The sequence below is a fragment of the Falco punctatus genome (assembly GCF_963210335.1).
Source record: "Falco punctatus genome assembly, chromosome: 1".
NCBI lineage: Eukaryota > Metazoa > Chordata > Aves > Falconiformes > Falconidae > Falco > Falco punctatus.
The window spans coordinates 116,642,892-116,661,272 of record NC_137580.1 but is presented as its reverse complement, the minus strand read 5'-3'; the positions used below and the strand labels follow the sequence as shown (position 1 = coordinate 116,661,272).

The 18,381-nt window shown below is 53.7% G+C and overlaps 1 protein-coding gene across 1 annotated transcript in view; it reads left to right on the top strand.

Annotated features, from left to right (window-relative positions):
- NTN1 (netrin 1) overlaps positions 1 to 18,381 on the top strand; it is a 112,162-nt gene that overhangs the window by 69,585 nt on the left and 24,196 nt on the right. The window contains exons 3-4 of the mRNA XM_080367233.1: positions 3,925 to 4,074; positions 7,292 to 7,345. Coding sequence (XP_080223359.1) covers positions 3,925 to 4,074; positions 7,292 to 7,345 — 204 coding nt within the window. The remainder of the gene's footprint in view (positions 1 to 3,924; positions 4,075 to 7,291; positions 7,346 to 18,381) is intronic.

Here is an 18,381-nt window from a genome sequence, read left to right as displayed (position 1 = left end):
ACCCTTGTTCCCCATCAAAACCTCAGAATATATTCTCACTCCTTGTTTTCTCTCCACTGCCAGGCTTTTAAGCAGGAAATAACTTAATTTTCCACTAATAATGCCTGGGCATCTCTGCCACAGTCACTCATCAAAGATTTTTTCTTAAAGATTTTCTGAAAAAACTAAATCACCCCAGTTATTTCCTTTCCTCCTGATGCTGTGTGAACTAACAAACTAAAGACTCACCATTTTCTTGCACCAACATCATTCCTGTTTGCTCCTTCCACATCTCACTCACTCCACCATTACATTCTTCTCTGTGGTGAGATGCTTTTAAGCAAGGCATGAGGGTACAGAGGATAAATCAGTTGTTATCCCCCTCGTTATCTCTAACGATGTCCTAGGCACCCTCATTTTCTGAGCAGTGAGGTTTTCTCAGCTCTGGTGCCTCATGGTCTCTGCTTTGCTCAGTGCAGGGAACTGCTGATATTCTGCACGATGGTGGGTGACGGAGAGACTTTTGTACCCAGAGAAATCCAGGCATGAAAACATGTTTTGTGAACCAAAAGGTGCCTATCAGGAAGGCAGTGAGGGTGCCAAAGGGGTGCCTGCACCAGTCACCCCCCTTTGCCACTCTAGTGCAGTCTTTCCTCGGTGTGGGATTACAACCCAAAGGAATTTGAACTGCACTGGAAAAATCAGCATTAACCACCAGCAGCCCAGCTACTCCATGTCTGGGGAAGAAGAGCCTGTAATTGCTGCTGCAAGTGTTCGCACTGGCCAGGGAACTGCAAATTGCCTTTAATTACCCCTAATTACTGGCACTGGTTCAGTTCCTCCAGGACAGGGACTGCAAATGTACATCTGCAGACTCTCCTTAGACCACCTCCTGCCTCTCCATGCCAGGAGGGTTGAGTTGCTGCTGATTCGGAGAGTTTTCTGGAAGACAGAAAAGTCAAAATGGGGTCAGGCATTGAAGGAACTGGGGTGCTGCCGCCCAAGGCCGTCATCCCAGACTCACAGGGTCCTGTACTGCAAGCAGGAGCTGGGGACCAGTGGCAGAAAGCACATCCCTACACCCAGAGAGGATTTATCCCATGGCATGTCAGCAATCAGCCAGGCATTTCTCCTGGTAAGGTCCTGGATGGGAGGTTTGTGGTTCCTACCTCCTCTGCCACTTGTCTACTCTGTAACCTTGGGCACATCTCGCATGCCGTGTGGACACGGCTAACAGCTGTGCTGCAGAGCCCACGCAAGAGCCCAGCCTGGAGAAGAGCAGACAACCTCAGACAGATACAGCCGTAAAAATAACCACGGCAGCTTTGGACAAGCTGTGCTCAGGTATTACCTCACGAGGGGAGGAAGCAGCAGCATCGCTATTTATTTATGTGGTGTCCAAAAGAGCGCTCTGTGCTCTGCAGCCTGGTCTCCAAGAGCCTGATTCTGTAAATCTTACTCCTCACGATGGCTTTTTTCCCCCCTCTCTCTCTTTCCCGCCCCGCCTTTCTCCTCTCATCCAAGTGGTCCCACTGAAACCAGTGCAATCCGTTCACATGGGGGAGGATTACTCACAGGATGGGGGTTTGCAGGCAATGCCTGAAACCAGCACGCGCAGCCCCAGAGGGGAGCCTGAAACATGAGGCATGTTCCTCCCCATCCTCCTGCCCTTTGCCTCTTCTTGTGTAACCCTTCCCTGATTTGCTTATTTTTGTATTAACTCCTGCCTCTCTGCTCTTCTTTAACTGTTTTCTGTCCTGTTCCTTCTTCAGGCCCTTGCTTAATGTATTTTTATTTCCTCTCCCCCAGCATTATTGAAGCCATCCCCTGGGGCTGCAGTGTGCAGATTTTCCCACCTTAACATTGTTCTGCTCTCTGCGCTCGTCGCCAGACACGCTGATTTAATGTTAAAACTTTTCCAATCAAAACTGGGTTCGATAGAAAAGCAAGTTTTCCACTACAGGCAGGTTTGCAGGCGGCTGGTTCCCACAGGCAGCTCAAGGCAGGGGAGGAGAGGAGGGCTTTTAATCAAAAACCTCAGATCAGAAGCGTTAGGGAAGGAGGAGAAAAGAAGCAAAAGCCTTGTTGTTTGGGTTTTTTCCCCTCCCGTGTGAAAAACCATCAGGTTTTGGCAAGGCTCGGTGTCTTCCCACCCAGCGCTGAGCCAGGGATGGCGGCAGTTTGTTCATGCTCTGGGGTGGGCGGACAGGGGTGGGATGGCCAGTGCAGGGAGAAGAGGACATCCCAGTGCAGGGGGGCTCCAGGTACCACCCAAACCCTGCTGGGAAGGGGACCAGCCTGGGACCTGCTGCCCAGTAAAGCTCAAACTGGAATCTGCTGGTGCAGGGAGCAGGAGCAGGATGGTGCTGGGGCAGGTTGGAGGGAAGCTCCAGCCAAACACCAAACCTTGGACACCTAATGCAAATGAAGGTGGGATGTGTCCCCAGATGAGGCAGATTTAGGGTGTCTCAGAGCCAGGGGGTGCGAGCCAAGCCAAGAAGCACAAACCCTCATGGGAGTGATATGCTCAATCTGGGGGATCTGGGGGTGTTTGAAAGCCAAGCCCAGCCACTGGAGCCCATGGAGCTACACTTGCACTGGCCCTGACCCACAGACCAGCCCCCCCCCCCCCCCAGATTTTGGGCAGTGGGGCAGGTGTTCCCCCAAACCCTCTTGCTGGCAGGCAGTTCCCCTGAGGGGCAGAAGGAGAGCAGGATCAGTGCTCCCCGGGGAGTTTTTTGGCTGGCTCCTTCCCGAGGATGCTGCACAAGAAAAGGAAAGCTTTCCTGCCTTTCCCTGCCACTGCTCAGCAGGGGCAGACCACAGTCTGGCACGGCGCTTGCAGCTTTTAGAAATCAGGGCTGTTAACAAATGTGCGAGGCCATAATCCTTTTGGAGCAGTGATGATAACAAGCCCCGATGCATTTTTTTTCCCCCTTTTTTTTTTCTTTTTTTTTTTTTTTTTTTTTTTACAAACAGCTGCGCCGGTAAGTCCCACTGTGGGAAATGAGATGGTGAATGATTTCAAGTGCAGTATTTACATCCCCTGCCAAACCCTTCACATCTGCCCAGCTCTGCCGTCAAGCCTCCATCCATCTGGCCAGGAACAGCAGGTCCTCCAGCCTGCCTGCATCCCACAAGGGCATTTCCTTCCTGAGCCCACGGTGCCAGCTGCCAGGGATGCTGCTCAGCAGGGAAGGGCTCGAGCAAGAGCACTGAAAGGAGGGTGGTTTTTTGGTAGTTTTTTGTTTGTTTGTGGTTTGTTTTTTTTTTTTTGTAGTGCACATGAAATGAATTTCCAACAATTGCTTCCTGCCTGAGATCTCATGTGCTGAAGAAGTGATGAAATGCTCCTTGATTTTGTACCTCTTCTTTACAGCCCCGCCACTGCTCCAGGGAGCCCAAGGGAGATTGATGCTGACTGGGGTGGGGGCAGTGGGTGCTGTGGCTCCCGGAGTCCTCTGGCAATGCTGCCTTGCCTGCTCCCCTCCTCTTCAAGTCCTGCAAACCCTTGATCGCAGCACCCATGGGATGAGGCTGTTGCAGTGTCCGTGCGTGGGTATCGTTGTGCAGGGATGCCCACGCTGCCTCCCTGGACCTGTGGAGCACTCACTGCCCTGGGCAAGACGTCCTGGCTATAGTTCCATCTCCACAGTGGGACCAGCTGTGGCTGGGCCACCCCCTTTCTGTGCTATCCCTCCTGTGCCCAAGTGATAGCCACACGTACCCCCTCTGCCAAATGCCACCTCTGTTTCAGGTCAGTGCGGTCGCTGGCTGGACGGGACATTTGCTGGAGGTCCAGCACCAGCTGTGAACAAGGTGGAGCTGTGCTGTGAGAGCTGCTGGCACCCCACGGCACTCATCCTGCTCCCTGCTGATGTCGCAAGGCCGCCTGTGCCTGCTCTCCTCTCCCCCTGACCCTCTTGTTGTGTGTTCCCCCCACAGAGTGCGATTGCCATCCCGTGGGCGCCGCCGGCCAAACCTGTAACCAAACCACGGGCCAATGTCCCTGTAAAGATGGTGTCACCGGCATCACGTGCAATCGATGCGCCAAAGGCTACCAGCAAAGCCGGTCTCCCATTGCCCCCTGCATAAGTAGGTGGATCGCTCTTTTGATGTCTGTAGATTAGAGATATTAACCTTTATAAACCCACTGGAGCCCAGCTGGGCAGCTACTAACCCCACCACATATGTGCCAACAGGCAGTGCTCGGAGGACAGAGCTGCTGGGGTTCCCCTGCCAGCTGCACTGCCCACAGTAGGACATATAGTCCAAAATTCACACTCAGCTTCCAAGTAGCTCATCTGCCTTGTTGGGTGGGTTGTGTGAGTTCTTCTGCAGCCCAGTTTGCCAGTAATTTGATTTTGCTTCACAGAGCAAAGGTGCCCTGAGAGCATGTTTGTTTTGGGGTACCACATCAGGTCTGGATGCTAAGGCAGATGGCTACAAACAGGGTTTTCTCTCTAAAATCAGGCTGTGCCACACTGGCACATAGCTCAAATAAGAGGAGCTGCTGGTGGATAGAGCTGCCATCACAGTAACGCAACTGATAGCCCCTGGATTGCTAAAGGGAATCTTATACTCACACAACCCATCCAGAAACATGGGCTGTTTCACCATTTGCTTCCTTGGGTTTGCTTTTTAGTTTACCTTTCTAAGGCTGCTCTCATTCTCTGCTCTTAAAGCAGCAGCATCAAGCACCAGGTACAGCTCCCCAAGTCTCTCAGTCGCAGCATTTGCTCTGCAAACGCCCACATCCCCAGGTGGTCCCTGCCGAGCGCTCGCTGCCCCAGCAAGGTGGGCTTCAGCCCAGGGCAGGGTGGGCTTCAGCCCAGGGCTCCTCTCTGCTGCCTGTTGGTTTTGCTGCTGTTGGATCAGTCAGTAGCTCAGGCACCTTGTGCAAGACGTCTCCACCTGCCCTAACAAAGGGAACATCAAAATTACAGTGCCTGGGCTGGGCTGGGCAGGAGGGGCTGTGCCCCTCAAGCCTGAGTCCCTGCTACTGAAAGGAGAAAAAAGTCCAACAGGCAAAGAAAAGTGAAGGTTGAAAGAATCAAGTCTCTGTTAGGAACCCACAGCTTGCTCCTGCACTGTCCCCTCGCAGCATCTGTCTCACAGGGTGGCCCCTGTCAAATTGCGAGGTAGATACCCTTTCTCCACCTTCTCCTGCTGAAGAAAACATACATTCCATGGCGGTTTTGGTCACTTGAGATTCATTCTTCCCCGTGTTGCAATGGGACGGCAAGAGCTCAAACCAGATGCTTGTTTCCCCAAGTCATGGCTCCAGTATGCTTTGCAGCAAGTATGCGCAAAGGTTTATCATTAATCATTCCCCAGGGTCATGGTAAATCAGAGAGTAAATTGTTCCTTGCATCACCTCCCTTGGGATTCATTGCACTAAATAAAGACAGACACAGAATTTCAACACGATCCAACCAGGCGTTTAGAGCCGGGCTGTGCTCACTCCAGCTGCCGAACCAGCCGATGGCTGCCCACTGGTGTGAGCCTGGCAGGGCTGCCCTGCCACCCAGCCACCGTCCTGGCACCCATGAGAGCCCCTTACTTCTGTGTCACTGCAAAACACCCTTTCCAAGGGGCCAAAATTTTTGTTCAAAATGTGTTTCAAGCAATGCTCTGGCCTGGCTACCAAGCCACCATGCAGTTGCTGGGAGTTTGATCTGCACATAGGATGCTAAAGCAATTACAGCGAGGATATGAGCAACTCACAATTCTCTCATCCTAGAAAAACTGAAACCAGCACATTTTCATCCCTGAAAAATGTCAGCCAGCATATCCTACGTGTGTGGGGGGGTGTAGTTGACACATAATTCACACACATGCAGTGGAGGGCACTTGTTCTCCATCCCTACCCACACTGCTCTCCCATCTGGCACTGGGAGGGACAGGTACACTGCAGCTACCAAGGGGTTGTCCACCTTGTCTGCAAGTCCTCAGTTACTCCCTGATTTATCATTGCTTATATTTTCTTTGTCCTAAAGACTTACAGTCATGCAAAAATCACCACATGGGGAATGAAAAAGACACCAGCGGGGTCTGTTTGCATTGCAGCCCATGCTGGCAGGCATGAGCACCCATCCAGCCACTGGCTTTGGGCTGGCTGTGCTGGTTGTTCATGTACTGCCTGACTAGGCACCACATGTTTTACATGGGCTTGTGCCTGTGTTTAGTTGCATGCAGGTGAATAAATCAGAAAGTCATCTAATACTAATTGGGTTGCACCCCTATGAGCTGCCATCACTGCAATGCAGACAGACCCCAGCAAACCCTGCCTCTGTGGCCAGGCAGGTTGCCCAGGGCAAAAGCAGGAGGAGGCAGATGCTGACCCCCCAGCTCATGCCTAAATTCAACTTTCAAAATGGACTGGTAGGGTCTTCCCCTGCCAGGATTCCCAGGGATGCCCAGAAACTGCAGCCCTGTGCCTTAAATGCACAAAAGATGTCAGTGATGAGAGCTGTGTACATGCACGGGGGAAAAGAGACCATCTTGCCAAGGCTGGGACCATATAATGCGCTCCATCTGCAGTCCGTCCTCATTAACATCAACACAGTCAGACTTGGGTATGAATATCCCAAACATTATGTGGCTTCAGCTATGCAAAGCCGGCCCCGAATCAAAACCAGGGACCATGGCTTTGGCACCAGACACGTTTGTGTTTCCATTAAATGTGTGAGATAACACGTGCACCCCAGCAGACAGATACAATACTTTACCTGCATCCTATCCCACACGAGAGGAACGGTGACACTGCCTCAGACGAGGGTGGAAACAGCAACTGCAAGGGACAACCCAGGGATGGGGAGAGGCAGCACCGCTCCTGTTGTCTGCTGGGGCTGGGCACCGCACAGCAACCATACCACCCTGCCGGGGTTATGCACCCACCGAGCCCCTGCAAGGGCATCCCTCACCCTGGGGTCCAGCCTGGGACCTAGCAATTGCAGCAGGCCATGTCTGGGCAGCACAGCAATTGCTGGCTATGGCACCGTACCAGCTATTTGGCTAGCTGTATCTTTTATTTTCAGCCACAAGCTAAAATGTTTGGTTTAAAAATCCCTTTCCCACACCCTCTTGGGAGGCCCTGTTCCCCAGTGGGTATGGTCCTGGTGTGCTGGTTTCTGGGGCTCTTGCAAGGCTCCTGGCCAGAAAACATAGCTGGGAAACACCCCTTGCTGGTAGTCATAGTTGGGAAGGGAAAATGCATTGTGTGCAGGAGCCAGGCTCTTTGGGATCTGGAATAATACCTCCTTCTTTTATCTCCCCTCCTTTCCTGTCTGCTTCTCGCTGCCCTGCACAGAGATCCCCGCTGCTCCCCCCACCACCGCTGCCAGCAGCACAGAGGAGCCTGCAGGTACGTTGTCTCTTCTTTTAAAGCATATTGATGGTAAATGTCTTTTGAGCAATCATCTGCCTGGGATGAAATTGCATTAAATTAACACGTAAATTCTATTGTTTGTACTGGGACAAAGGGGATTCCTTTTATACCAAAATGTCCAAGTGTTTGAAAGAAGTGTGCAGCATCCTGAGAGACGGGGGTTTCTAGGAGCACATGGGAGTGTGGAGAAGATGCAGAAAGATTTTCCCAGAGGTGCTAAATCTATACACTCACAGGCGTTACCTAATGTAGATGTTGATGGAAGAGGGGTAAGGACTCAAGACCACCACTGGTTGATTATTAAAGTTTAGTGGTTACCTTCTCAAGAGGCTAAGAGAACTGTTCTGCCAAGTTTTTCTGGTGGAGAAGGACTGGACGACCAAAAAACCTCCAAAAGAGAACAAAGCTCCTAAACATTGCTTACCGCTGCATACGAGCATTTCCTTTATTTGCCTAGATCTGTGTGTTTCTTGTGCTAAGCGATCTCAGGTGTGACCTGTGGATGTTATAGCAGTGTGTCTCATGTCTGGCTTTGCAGGTCCTTGGGGTGGGACACGGCTGTGGTTAGCAGATTGTGGGGGCCAGTTGTGCTCAGAGGTGTCTCAAGGCCAGTGACTGTAAGAGCAGGGGAAGCATCTTAGCTTGGAGCAGGAGGTCCTGCAGCTGCAGATCCTGCAGCAAAATGTCCTGCAGTAGCAGCTGCAGCCTGGGGACAGCAGCCCAGCCCCAATGGACCTGGATCACCATGTTTATGCAAGCTGCAATACGGAGGATCTGTATGGGACTGTGCTGCTGATATATGGAAGAATTATAGGCAGATAGAGCCTATCAAGTGGCAGTTTAAGAATCAGTGGGACTTCCAGAAAAATGTGCCTGCTGCACTGCTGAGTGCACGCTGCAGGAGAGGCTGAGTCCCAGCTGGTCCCCTCTGGGGCAGAAGATGGATAGCAGCAGAGCAGGCTCTGAAGGGTTTACCTGGATCCTGCTGGGGTGAGCTCTGCTCCGCAGTGCCATCATGTTAGACTGAGCCTCTTCACCTGCCTGACTCACTGACCGATCTTTGGGGAGGGGGTCTTAGGCACCTGGCATCACAATTTCCAAACTGAGCCTGCTGAGCCGGGAGCCAAGCACTACTCAGCCCTTACAGCCCTGCGGGGCAGTGCTCTCACCCTCCACCAGGTAATAGCAAACCCAAGCAATGCTTAAATACAAAAACCTCAACAGATCAAACATCAGCTTTCTCATGGGCTATTTAGCAGGAATTTGCATACTAAATGTTCTGTCTCATGGCCTGAGAACACTGGGATTTTTTGCTCCACACCAGGATCCATCTGTCTGTCCCCCCACAGCCTCCCAAACCTGCTCTGCTCCCAGCCTGCTGCAGGGATGGCAGAGCAGACCTCTTGCACCACGATGCCACCGGGCTTCTCACAGGTTCTGCCAAAAATTGTGGATGTTTGGCAGCCGAGGAGATGCAGAGACGTCTTATCACAGCCCTTTCTGCAAGGAGCTTGGGATCCTGAGCTCCCTGTGTGTAAAGCTATAAAATCTCCGTGCTGGGATGTCCTCACACCATCACTGACCCAGGGAGCAGAAGCAGCCCCAGAATTGATGCTGGGGACCTCCTGGCCAGAACCTCATCCTTGATGGAGTCTCCTTTCCTAGGGGTCCTTCCTCCCGGGGCCAGGGCATGTCCCACCCGGTGCAGCTGCCCCAGCCCTTTCCTAAGGCAGGACCTGGCTCGTGCCATCCCCTCCTGTGCTGGAGACCACATTGCAGGGCACAGGGTGCGTTTCTGAGTGAGCAGAAAAGAGCAGAAAAGAGTGATTGGGAAGCATCCCTCAGGCCAGTTTTGCACACAGCTTCTCCTACCAGCCCTGGAGCCGGTGGCAAGCAGTGACACTTGAGCAGTGTCCCTGAGGTTGAACTTGGCCACAGGGATCTCTCAATGTCTTTTTGCTGCTGTTAGCAGCTCATTTATCTGGGCACATTCCTAGTCATGAGTCCAAGGGAGCCTTTCTGAGGACATTCTCTATTATTCACAGTCTTTCCCTGCCAATCCCCACGTCCTCTCACATCTTTCCAGACCGTGACCAGGAGAGGGGCTGAATGCAGGCGAGGGCTTGGAGGAAGCAACGTTTATCCACATCCATCAGCCAACATCCTGGCGTGAAAGTAAAGAGCTGCTGAAGCCCCAGCCCTGCTGCCCCCAGGGGTGGGAACTGCTTTGGGGGCGACGCATCTCCCACCTGTGTGCTCCACACGGATCCCAACACAGCTGGGAAGCAGCTCCTTCCCATGAACTCCCCACACTGTCCTGGGTGAATGCCAACTGGGGCAGCTGCATTTGGCTATCCCAAATTCCATGTGCCACCTCGATTGGCCACAGCCTTCCTCAGCGCCTGCCCAGAGCTCATGTACTCTGGCAGTGTGACCCACAGTAGCCCCGGGCTGCGAGTCACAGCCACCAGCTCGGTGCCAGGCACTGTGCTGGTGGGCTGGGGCCGAGGGGCCACAGGGGCACCAGCCCCAGCCCACAAGCAGGGCCAAGGTGAACAAAGCAAAAGCACAGAGCCTGCAGCAACAGGACTCTCGAGCAGAACAAGGGGGTGCACAGCCGATTTTAGGCGCTGAATGTGGACACTTTGGTGAAGAGTCGGTCCCTGTGCAGCCAGTGGGGAGAGCTAGGTGCTCCCTGCCACCCATGCATCTCCCTGGGTGAGGGCCGATAGGGATGGCTGCGGGGATCAGTGGTGTGTCAGTCAGAACGTGCCCCCCACCTTTGACAGGGGCTCTGGGGAGGTGTCTGCAACACTTTCGAGCCTTCCTGCAAAGGGGTCATCTCGCCCTGGTGCTGCTGGCAAGGTTGCAGCTTCCAGTCCCAAGCCCCGGTAGATCCTGTCAGCAAAGAGCCCCACTGGGGGAGCAGCGAGCCCTGTAACTGCCCCCTTGTCGTGGGGAGAAGGGTTATCCAGGGATCTGTCCAGGCTCAGCTGGGTTTGCATAATGACAGTAACTGAGAACATCTCGGCGAGGTTAGAGATCTCCCTTCAGCAAACGCCTCGCTGAAGGCTGGGAGAGGGTCATCCATGGGCTGGGAGCAAGTCGTGTGCCCTGACAGCCTGAGAGCCATGAGAAATGACTCGACAGCGTCTCTTGTCTCTTGGATCCCTGTGTCCCTGGAGGGTTGGATCTCCCTGCCCTGAGGGGTGACCAGGGACCGATCCATCTCACCAGGAGCCTCTTGCGCCGCCTCCCTGTGAAAGCCCAGCAGAGGCTGAGCCAAGCTGAGCAATCTGATGGGCCCGGCATCTGATCATAATTCTTCTTGCAGTGATTTTTATTGGACTTTTTAAGCACTATTTTGTCCAGGGAGCTTGAACCCTCCATATTTCATCTCTTCCCTTCAGTGGGGAGCATCAGGCCGTCCTGGGTCTTGGCATTACTCAGCCCCCACCCTGCCACCCTGAAGCATCCTGCCAAAATTCATCGTGTCTTCGTGAGAAATTCTTAAATCAGCGCGCCTGTGAGCCAGAGCTCCCATGGTACGGGAGCAAAAGGGTTATAGAGATGGAGAAAGAAATCAGTGGGAGAAGTTGGGTGCAGCCAGTTCTGGGAGAGATGCTGCTTTATTTCCTTTGCTCGTAGCTATGCAGGACAGAAAGCGCCTTCCTCGCCAAGAGCCGAGTTAGCATCACCACTGCTCTGAGTCAATGAGGGATAAATTTCAAAAGAGCACAGGCCAAAGCTGGCCTTGGAACAAGGGGTGGAACAATGTCGACTTTGGCGTGGGGGGTCCTGCCTGGCTCTCAGAGGTCCGAATCAATTTGGGGAAATGGTCCAAAACTGAATTGTTTAGATGAAATGCATTCATGCTCTCCCATGCTGGGAGATCGGATGATGAGGAGGGGGTGCTTCTTATTTTTGTGGCCAAGCAAGACAAGCTCTTGCTACCACCCATCCTTTTCTGGTCCCATTCAGAGATGCAGAAGGGGACACAGTGAAAGGAAAAATGGAAAATAAAAAAAAAAGAAAGAAAAAAAAGCAGAGGGAAAAGGTTTACAGACCTGCCAGTCAGTCATTGTCTTATCTGAATCGAATCCAGGTTGGCTTGGAAATGATTATCTTAGGTGGATGATTTCAGCTAGTGGGCTTAAATAAAAACAGGTGATTGGATTGATGCAGCTTTGCATGGTTTTCCCCTGGAAATCAGCCTCTGCAGTTTCAAAACCAGACCTGGACTTTCCAAAGTCATTTGGGCTCAAGGTGTTGCCTGTGCGTTTTGCTCCTGGCTGCTGAGGAAGAGGCTGGATGTGCAGAAAAGGGAAAAAACCTGCTTGTAGGGACCCCTGGGGCTCCCTTGGGACCTGAAGCAGCTCAGCTGCAGGTTGCAGCTTTCCCAGGGTGCAGAGGGGACGCAGCACAGGGGTGGATGCGTGCCGTGGTACGTGAGGGTGATTAAGACCTTCCGGAAGCAGCTTGGAGGAGGGAGATGGGCAGTCAGGTCTCTGCTCTGGAACAATCTGGAATAGTCTCAAGGAAAAACAAGAAAAAGCAAACAAAAAAACCCAAATCCCATGGGCTGTCTGAGCCTTTCAAGACTGTTCCTGTTTCTGCGTCTCACTTAGAAAAAACTCACGCAAAGGTTATGGCTTCAGTCTGGGAAAATAGAAACTTTGTAGGAAATAGTAGAAAACATTCACTTGAAAGCGTTCATTCCCTGGAGGGAGAACTCTCCATCTGCCTTGCAGGGCCAGGTGGCTCCCCAGTGCCATCGCGCTGCCAGGTCCCCCCCACCGTGCCACACTCTCAGGAGCATTTGGGACAAGCCACTGCCCCCGTGCCAGCCACTCCTTCCCTGTGCACCACGCGTGTACCTGCACTCTTACCCCCTGCAGACCTCCCCCTGCAACCTCTGCGGTGCTCTCTGGAGCCCTCGCCACCCTGTACCCACATCCCAGATTTGGGAACCTCCTGATGCCTTCCCATCCCATTCCATGGCAGAGCTGGAGGCTGCGCATCCTTCCCAGGCTGCAGCTGGCTTTTCACTACTTACAGCCTTGGGCTTTGGGCTGAATTGCCCAAATTTTTGCCAGAACCCTCCATCAAGAGCCAGGAATGGGGAAAACTGGCCTCTCTGATGAGTTGGTACTCCCATTTCAGCATCATTTGCTGGTAGTCAGAGTAATCCTGCCCTAAAAAAGGGTTGGTTTTCTTTTGTCTGAAGGTCAAAAGCTTTCATTTTTGCCTGCCCATGCCTAGATGAATTGAGGTGACTCCAGGCCCCCCTCAGAGAGTGCCCTGCTCCCAGGTACGTGCCACCACCCCTGCCGCAATCACGGGGGTGAGCAGCAAGAGTGGGGCTTGTCCATCCCACACCAGAAGGGTAAAATGCAGATTTCAGAGTGTGGCCACAACCCCACGGCTTTCTCTGTAGACAGACATGGAGGAAAAGTGGTCCCTTTGTGCAAGAGGAAAGGTCTGCTGCCACCAGCACTTGATTCACCCCAGCAAAACCTCACCAGGCGCTGTGAGATGAGTTAAAACACTGGTTCCCACTGCAGGTACGGGGGCTGTGCCTGAACATCACAGCTTGAGCGGCCCGAGCCACCTCCTTATTTCTAGCCTCCCAGCCAGCTTGTACCCATGCATCGCCACGGGAACGTGGTCTTTTTGCCTCAACAGCTCCAGTCTCAAGCAGAGGCTGTGGACCACTGTCCCCACTGCTCACGGTCACATAAACACTGTGATCATCACTGCAGCAACAGCTTCAAGGGAAAAGTGACATTAGGAAAGGATTAAATGTACCGTAGCTCCTTTTAATGAGCTGCAGCAGCTGGAAACTAGGAGTCAACACCATGTGAGCCGCCAGCTGCCTCCACAACATCTGTGAGGGGTGCGAGGCTTGCTCGGAAAATGACAGTGTGGGGATGGGCCGCTGGCATTGCGCAGCACCTCCGGTTGGGACGGGACATGGGGCCAAACCGCGGCTCCCCAGCCCCTTCCCAAACGTTTATCTAAACTGCTGGACCAGCTCCATCCCTGTGTGAAGTCAGTGGCAAATCTCTCCCCAGCGTTGTGCCCACAAGGGTAAATGTGAAGGTGCCGGTGGCTTGGCCAGGGAAGATGTGGCTCATCACTCTGTGATTGGGCACAGGCGTGTGGACAGAGCTCTTGGGTGGGCTCTGGGAGGGCTGGGGGAAGCAAGTCCCACACCGTGCTGAAGGTCAAATCTTCCCTCCTCCCTGGAGCACTGAGCAAGCAGGGAGGGAAGGGCGCAGCTCTGCACCAGGGTTGCACCATGGTCATTGTGTTTGGATGGTGGCACTTGCTCATGGCATCTCACCATCATAGGCTCAGAGGCTGTGTCAGAGGGGCCGGGGAGATGTTCCTTGAAACTCCATCTCCCCCTGCCTCCCATGACCTTGGCGTCCCATGGGGTGATGGCTGGGCTGAGTCCCTCTGTGCTGGGATTTTGTCTTTGAGGTTGCCCCAAACCAACCCTGCCAGTGTGTGCTGAGCGTTCAACTTTCTGAAATCTCAGACGGGCAGCTCCAGGCTCAGTCACCACAGCAGGTCCAGGTCTCTGCTCAGGCTGGGCTGGCTGGCTACGAGCCTGGGCTACTGGGCGCAGCACAGCCACCCAACCTCCCCCAGCCTCCCACCAGCCCGGTGCGGCTGGCCCAGCCAGTGTGGTGCCCCCCAGGGAGCTGCACTGCCACAGGCACCCTGCCCAGGAGGGAGGGATGCTCTCCACCGAGCACAGGGAGCCCAGGCTCCTGGGGGAGGCTGATCCCTGGGGAGTCCTCCTTTAGCAGAGGCAAACTGGGGGAAAAAATAGAAAAACAGACAATAGATTTATGTGGCACCTTGCAAATTTAATGCAAAAAAGACTATTGAAAGACGCTGTATTGACATTATGTATTGAGGAGGAAAAGCCTGAGGAGGTATCTGATTGCAAACTAGATTTGTCTCCAGACCAATGAAGGAAATCACAAATTCTAAGCTCTGCAGATCTGCAAGCAGAGTACCAGCTAGCCTTAGTTTTTCTCCGGATGTGAAGTAGCAACATGTCTTGGTCGTCACCCAGCACCGATATTCAATGAAAAAAAAGGTGTGCCTATGTGTGCACACTCATGTTAGTGCTCACACCTCTGGAGGGGATCCGCAGGGCTGGAGCTGGGCGCAGGGCTCGGCAGCACTCGCCTGCCCAAAGGGTCCCCGGCTGCTGCTGGGCTGGGGAGGAGCTGCCAGGCTGCGGGCACAGCCGTGCCTGCTCTGCCTTGGTGATGCTGCTGCCAGAGCCAGGGATAGGGTATGGCCAGAAGGGCTTTGCACTGGCAGAGAGAAAAATCACAGCTCTTTGCTCCAAGGAAGCGCTAACAGTGAGCGCAAGCTCTGCAAAAAGCCAGGAGCATTCCACAGGCTGGGAATAAAGGTCTGCACAGCTGCCTGTGGTACAATCAGGAGGCAAAATTCTCATTTCAGTCACCGTGGTGTAAGTCTGGGTGCAGGCTGGAGGTCTCCAGCTTTGTACCATCCAAATGAGTAATTAAGTCAGCCCTGCATGGGTATTCTCTCACTTGTCTCGGGCTGTAAGCAAGGTGATGGATTGACTCCATGATTGATTGACTGATTGATTGGCCGCAGCATCCAGTTCCCTCCTGAAAAGAGGTTTCTCATGGTGATCTGCAGTGAATGGCTATGAGCACAATAGGGGTGATAGGCTTCCACTGAGGAAGGAAACTTCTGGTCACTTCAAAATATTTCTTCTGTGAAGAAAACCCACAAAGCAAACCACCACAAAACTTCTGCTGAAATGCAGATAAGCTTCACACACAATTGCATCGTGCTTTTATAATCCTGTTGCAGGGCTTCTTGCATCCTCACATCCCTTCATCCCTCTATCCCTGTATCCCTCCATCTCCAAACCCCTCCATTCCTGAATCCCTGCATCCCTGCTTCCCTCCATCCCCACAGTCCTCCATTCCCACATCCTTTCATCCCCATATCCTTCCATTCCTGCATCCCTTCATCCCCATATCCCTCCAATTCCTCTATCCCCACATCCCCAGCTCTGGGATGCTGCCACCTTGGGGACTGTTCTTCTGACGCTGGGGGGACGCAGGTGCTCACAAGCCCTGGGTGCTATAGCCAAGCCACAAGCTTCAGAGCAAGGACTTGCAAGCCCAGCATCGCTGTCAAACCCATCTAAAAAAAATAATAATGGTGATTTTGACGTGAAATGAACTGATTCTGTCCCCATCCTGGGACATTTCCAGATGCTGGTTCCCCTTGGTGAAACAAAGCGGTTGTCCCCCACGCCAGCTCTCTGTTGCTGTGTCTCCCCCGGAGCAGAAAGTGATTTGCCCCAGCTCTGTTTGTGTCCTGCCCCCATGTCCCGCGCAGCACCCGCTTGGCCAGGGAGCTGCTGTCAGGCCAGGAATTTATAGGGTGGCCAACACTCCTGAAGACAGATGGTTTCCTATTAACGTATTTAATCATGTTGACTGCAACTCGGCAGGGCTGTGTCCCCAGGGGTGCTGGGAGCAGCAGCCCTGGAGTTCATCAGTGGCCAGATGCTGGGGACACGTTTGCGGTGGGGAAGTGCTGGGTGAGGATGAAGTGCTGTCGGGGTCAGCACCCCATATCCCCCGTGTGTCCTGGGGCTCAGTGCTGGGTTTACTCCTGTGGGGAGGGGGTAGGAAACATGCTGCCAGCTCCCGTGCTGCCAGGAGAGGAGCAAGGAGTGTGCAGAGGCAGGGGTGGATGAGCCATAAGGCTCCCGTGTTCGTGTGGTGTTTTCCTGTGCGTTAGTGTCTGGCACAGTTGGGCTGTCCCCATGTGTCACCAGGGACCACAGCGTGCCTACTCACTTCTCTTTATATCTGGGAAAAATCGGGATGCTGATGAGGCCATTAGATTATGCTGATGCTGCTATGGTCATCCCTGTCCCAAAACACCAAGAACTGCTCAGGCGCATTCCATCCCATCCCATCCCCAAACTGGCAGCAGGCAGCTAAAGAAGCAGGGAGCAAATTCACCCCGACCCACAGTGGGGCTTGGGCAGTGTCTGGGGGTGGCTTCCCCTGGGAATGCAACAGTCAGGGGTCCCAGGGCCGAAGCAAACAGGCCGGGCTAACGTGTGCCCCAGCAGCATCCTCACCATGCCAGGAGCCAGTGCTGGGATGTTGCATCGGGCCACAGGAACGATCGATTGGTCCCCGTAGGGGCAGCTCCCCAGAGGTGGTGGGCAGCCCCGGCCGCATCCTGCCGTGTGCTGGTGGTCCAGCCAGGGCGGCTGGTGCCAGTTGCCCCCCCTGAGCCATGCTGGATGCTGCGGAGGTGGGAAGGGGGCTGCGGGCTCCTGTGAAGCACCCGCTGCAGCTTTCCACCCACTCCAGGCGAGAGGCTTTAATCTAATTACATGCTTTATTTGCGCCAATTTGTTTTTCAATCAATCTTGCTCAGCCAGAAGAAAGGAGGCCACTGTGGGCTCATTTGCACCTTCTTGTTCCAAGAGAGAGGTTAGTGGCAGTTATCCTGCTGGAGATGCCTGCGGGACTGTGGACCTGGCTCTCCCTTTGCAGGGGGCTGGTGCATGGGTGGGTTTAGCCATGTTTTCCCCCAGCACCATGCAACAGGTTCCCAGTTCAGGCACCCAGCAGCCTGGCCGCTGCCTGAGGATGTCTCTGAAACATGCTGCCTTGTGAGGACCTTCTGCAGCCAGCAACAGGCCAGTGGCCCAGGCTGTGGTGTACAAGGTGGGGCAGGCAGGGCTGCAGGCAGGAATGCAGGCAGGGCTGCAGGCAGGGACAGGATCCTCCAGCCAGGTGCTCCCAAGGAGTCCTGGTGCTGTTCTGCAGAAAAGATTTCGCATACCTATTGCCAGGTGTTTCAATAGGGTCTCAGGGAAATGTTTGGGTCTACAGAGCACCAAAAAAAGAAAACCAAAAAAGTAAAAATAACTCATCACACTTCTGCTGCCCGGCCACGGCTGGCACCGCTTGCTGCTGCTATGGCTGTACTCACTATGGGGCAGAGCTGCCCTCCGTGACCCACACACAGTCATGCTGGTGTAAACGCTCCTGAGCCTGCTTTGGAGACCAGAAGATGCTTCTGGCTGGTCACAGACCCTCTCCAAGGCTGCCCCAGGAGCTGATGCTCCTTTTTCCAGGACACGCTGTGGGGACCACTGCTTTGAGGCTGACTGGGCCAGCTTAGGAGGTGACCAAGGACAGACAACAAAGTCACAAGGCCACATGGTTAAATGCAACCCTATGCCAGGGCCTTGCCTTGCACCACGACTTTGTACAGACCCTCTGGGAGCAGACCCAGGCCCTCGGGATCCCCGTCCACAGGCTGAGAGTGTTCAAGCCTGGGGACCATTCTGCAGATCACACAACGTGCACGACTGGAGCAGCCCAGTCCCAGCTCATCCCAGGTCCAAGGCTGGCAAATTCTGTGCTTCCCCATATCAGCTCCCGGCTGTGCTGGAGAGATGGCCAAGGCCACCCAGCCAGAGGCATTGGCTGTCCCACAGCTGGCCCCAAAATGAAAAGCTCTAATTTCCATGTTATATTTGCAAAGGGTATCATGCATGATAGCTGGGTCATTGCCAGGTGGGGGGAAGAAGAGCCAATTTAGTCATAACAGAGTCCCCTGCTCTGTTCAACAGCCAGACCGGGGAAGGGGGCTGCAGAGGGTGCAGCAGAGCCCAGGAGAAGTGGTGTCACTGCTAAAGTGAATAACCTGCAAGGGATTCGCTGCCTAAAGTTTGCTTTTATATTAAAGAAGCCTGTTCTGAGAAAAAGACTACCGCTGGAGTCCAGCCCAAATTAAATTATAGCATTGATCCCTCGCGTTCAACACGCGCTCTGCAAGCCAGATACTGTAGGTTCTGCCACTCATCCCACAGGGAGAAGCCCATCCATGCTCCCAGTGCAGGGAGAGGGCTACTCCAGAGCATCCCTCCCTCGGGATATGTGGTCAGCAAAGGCCAAAATCTAGAA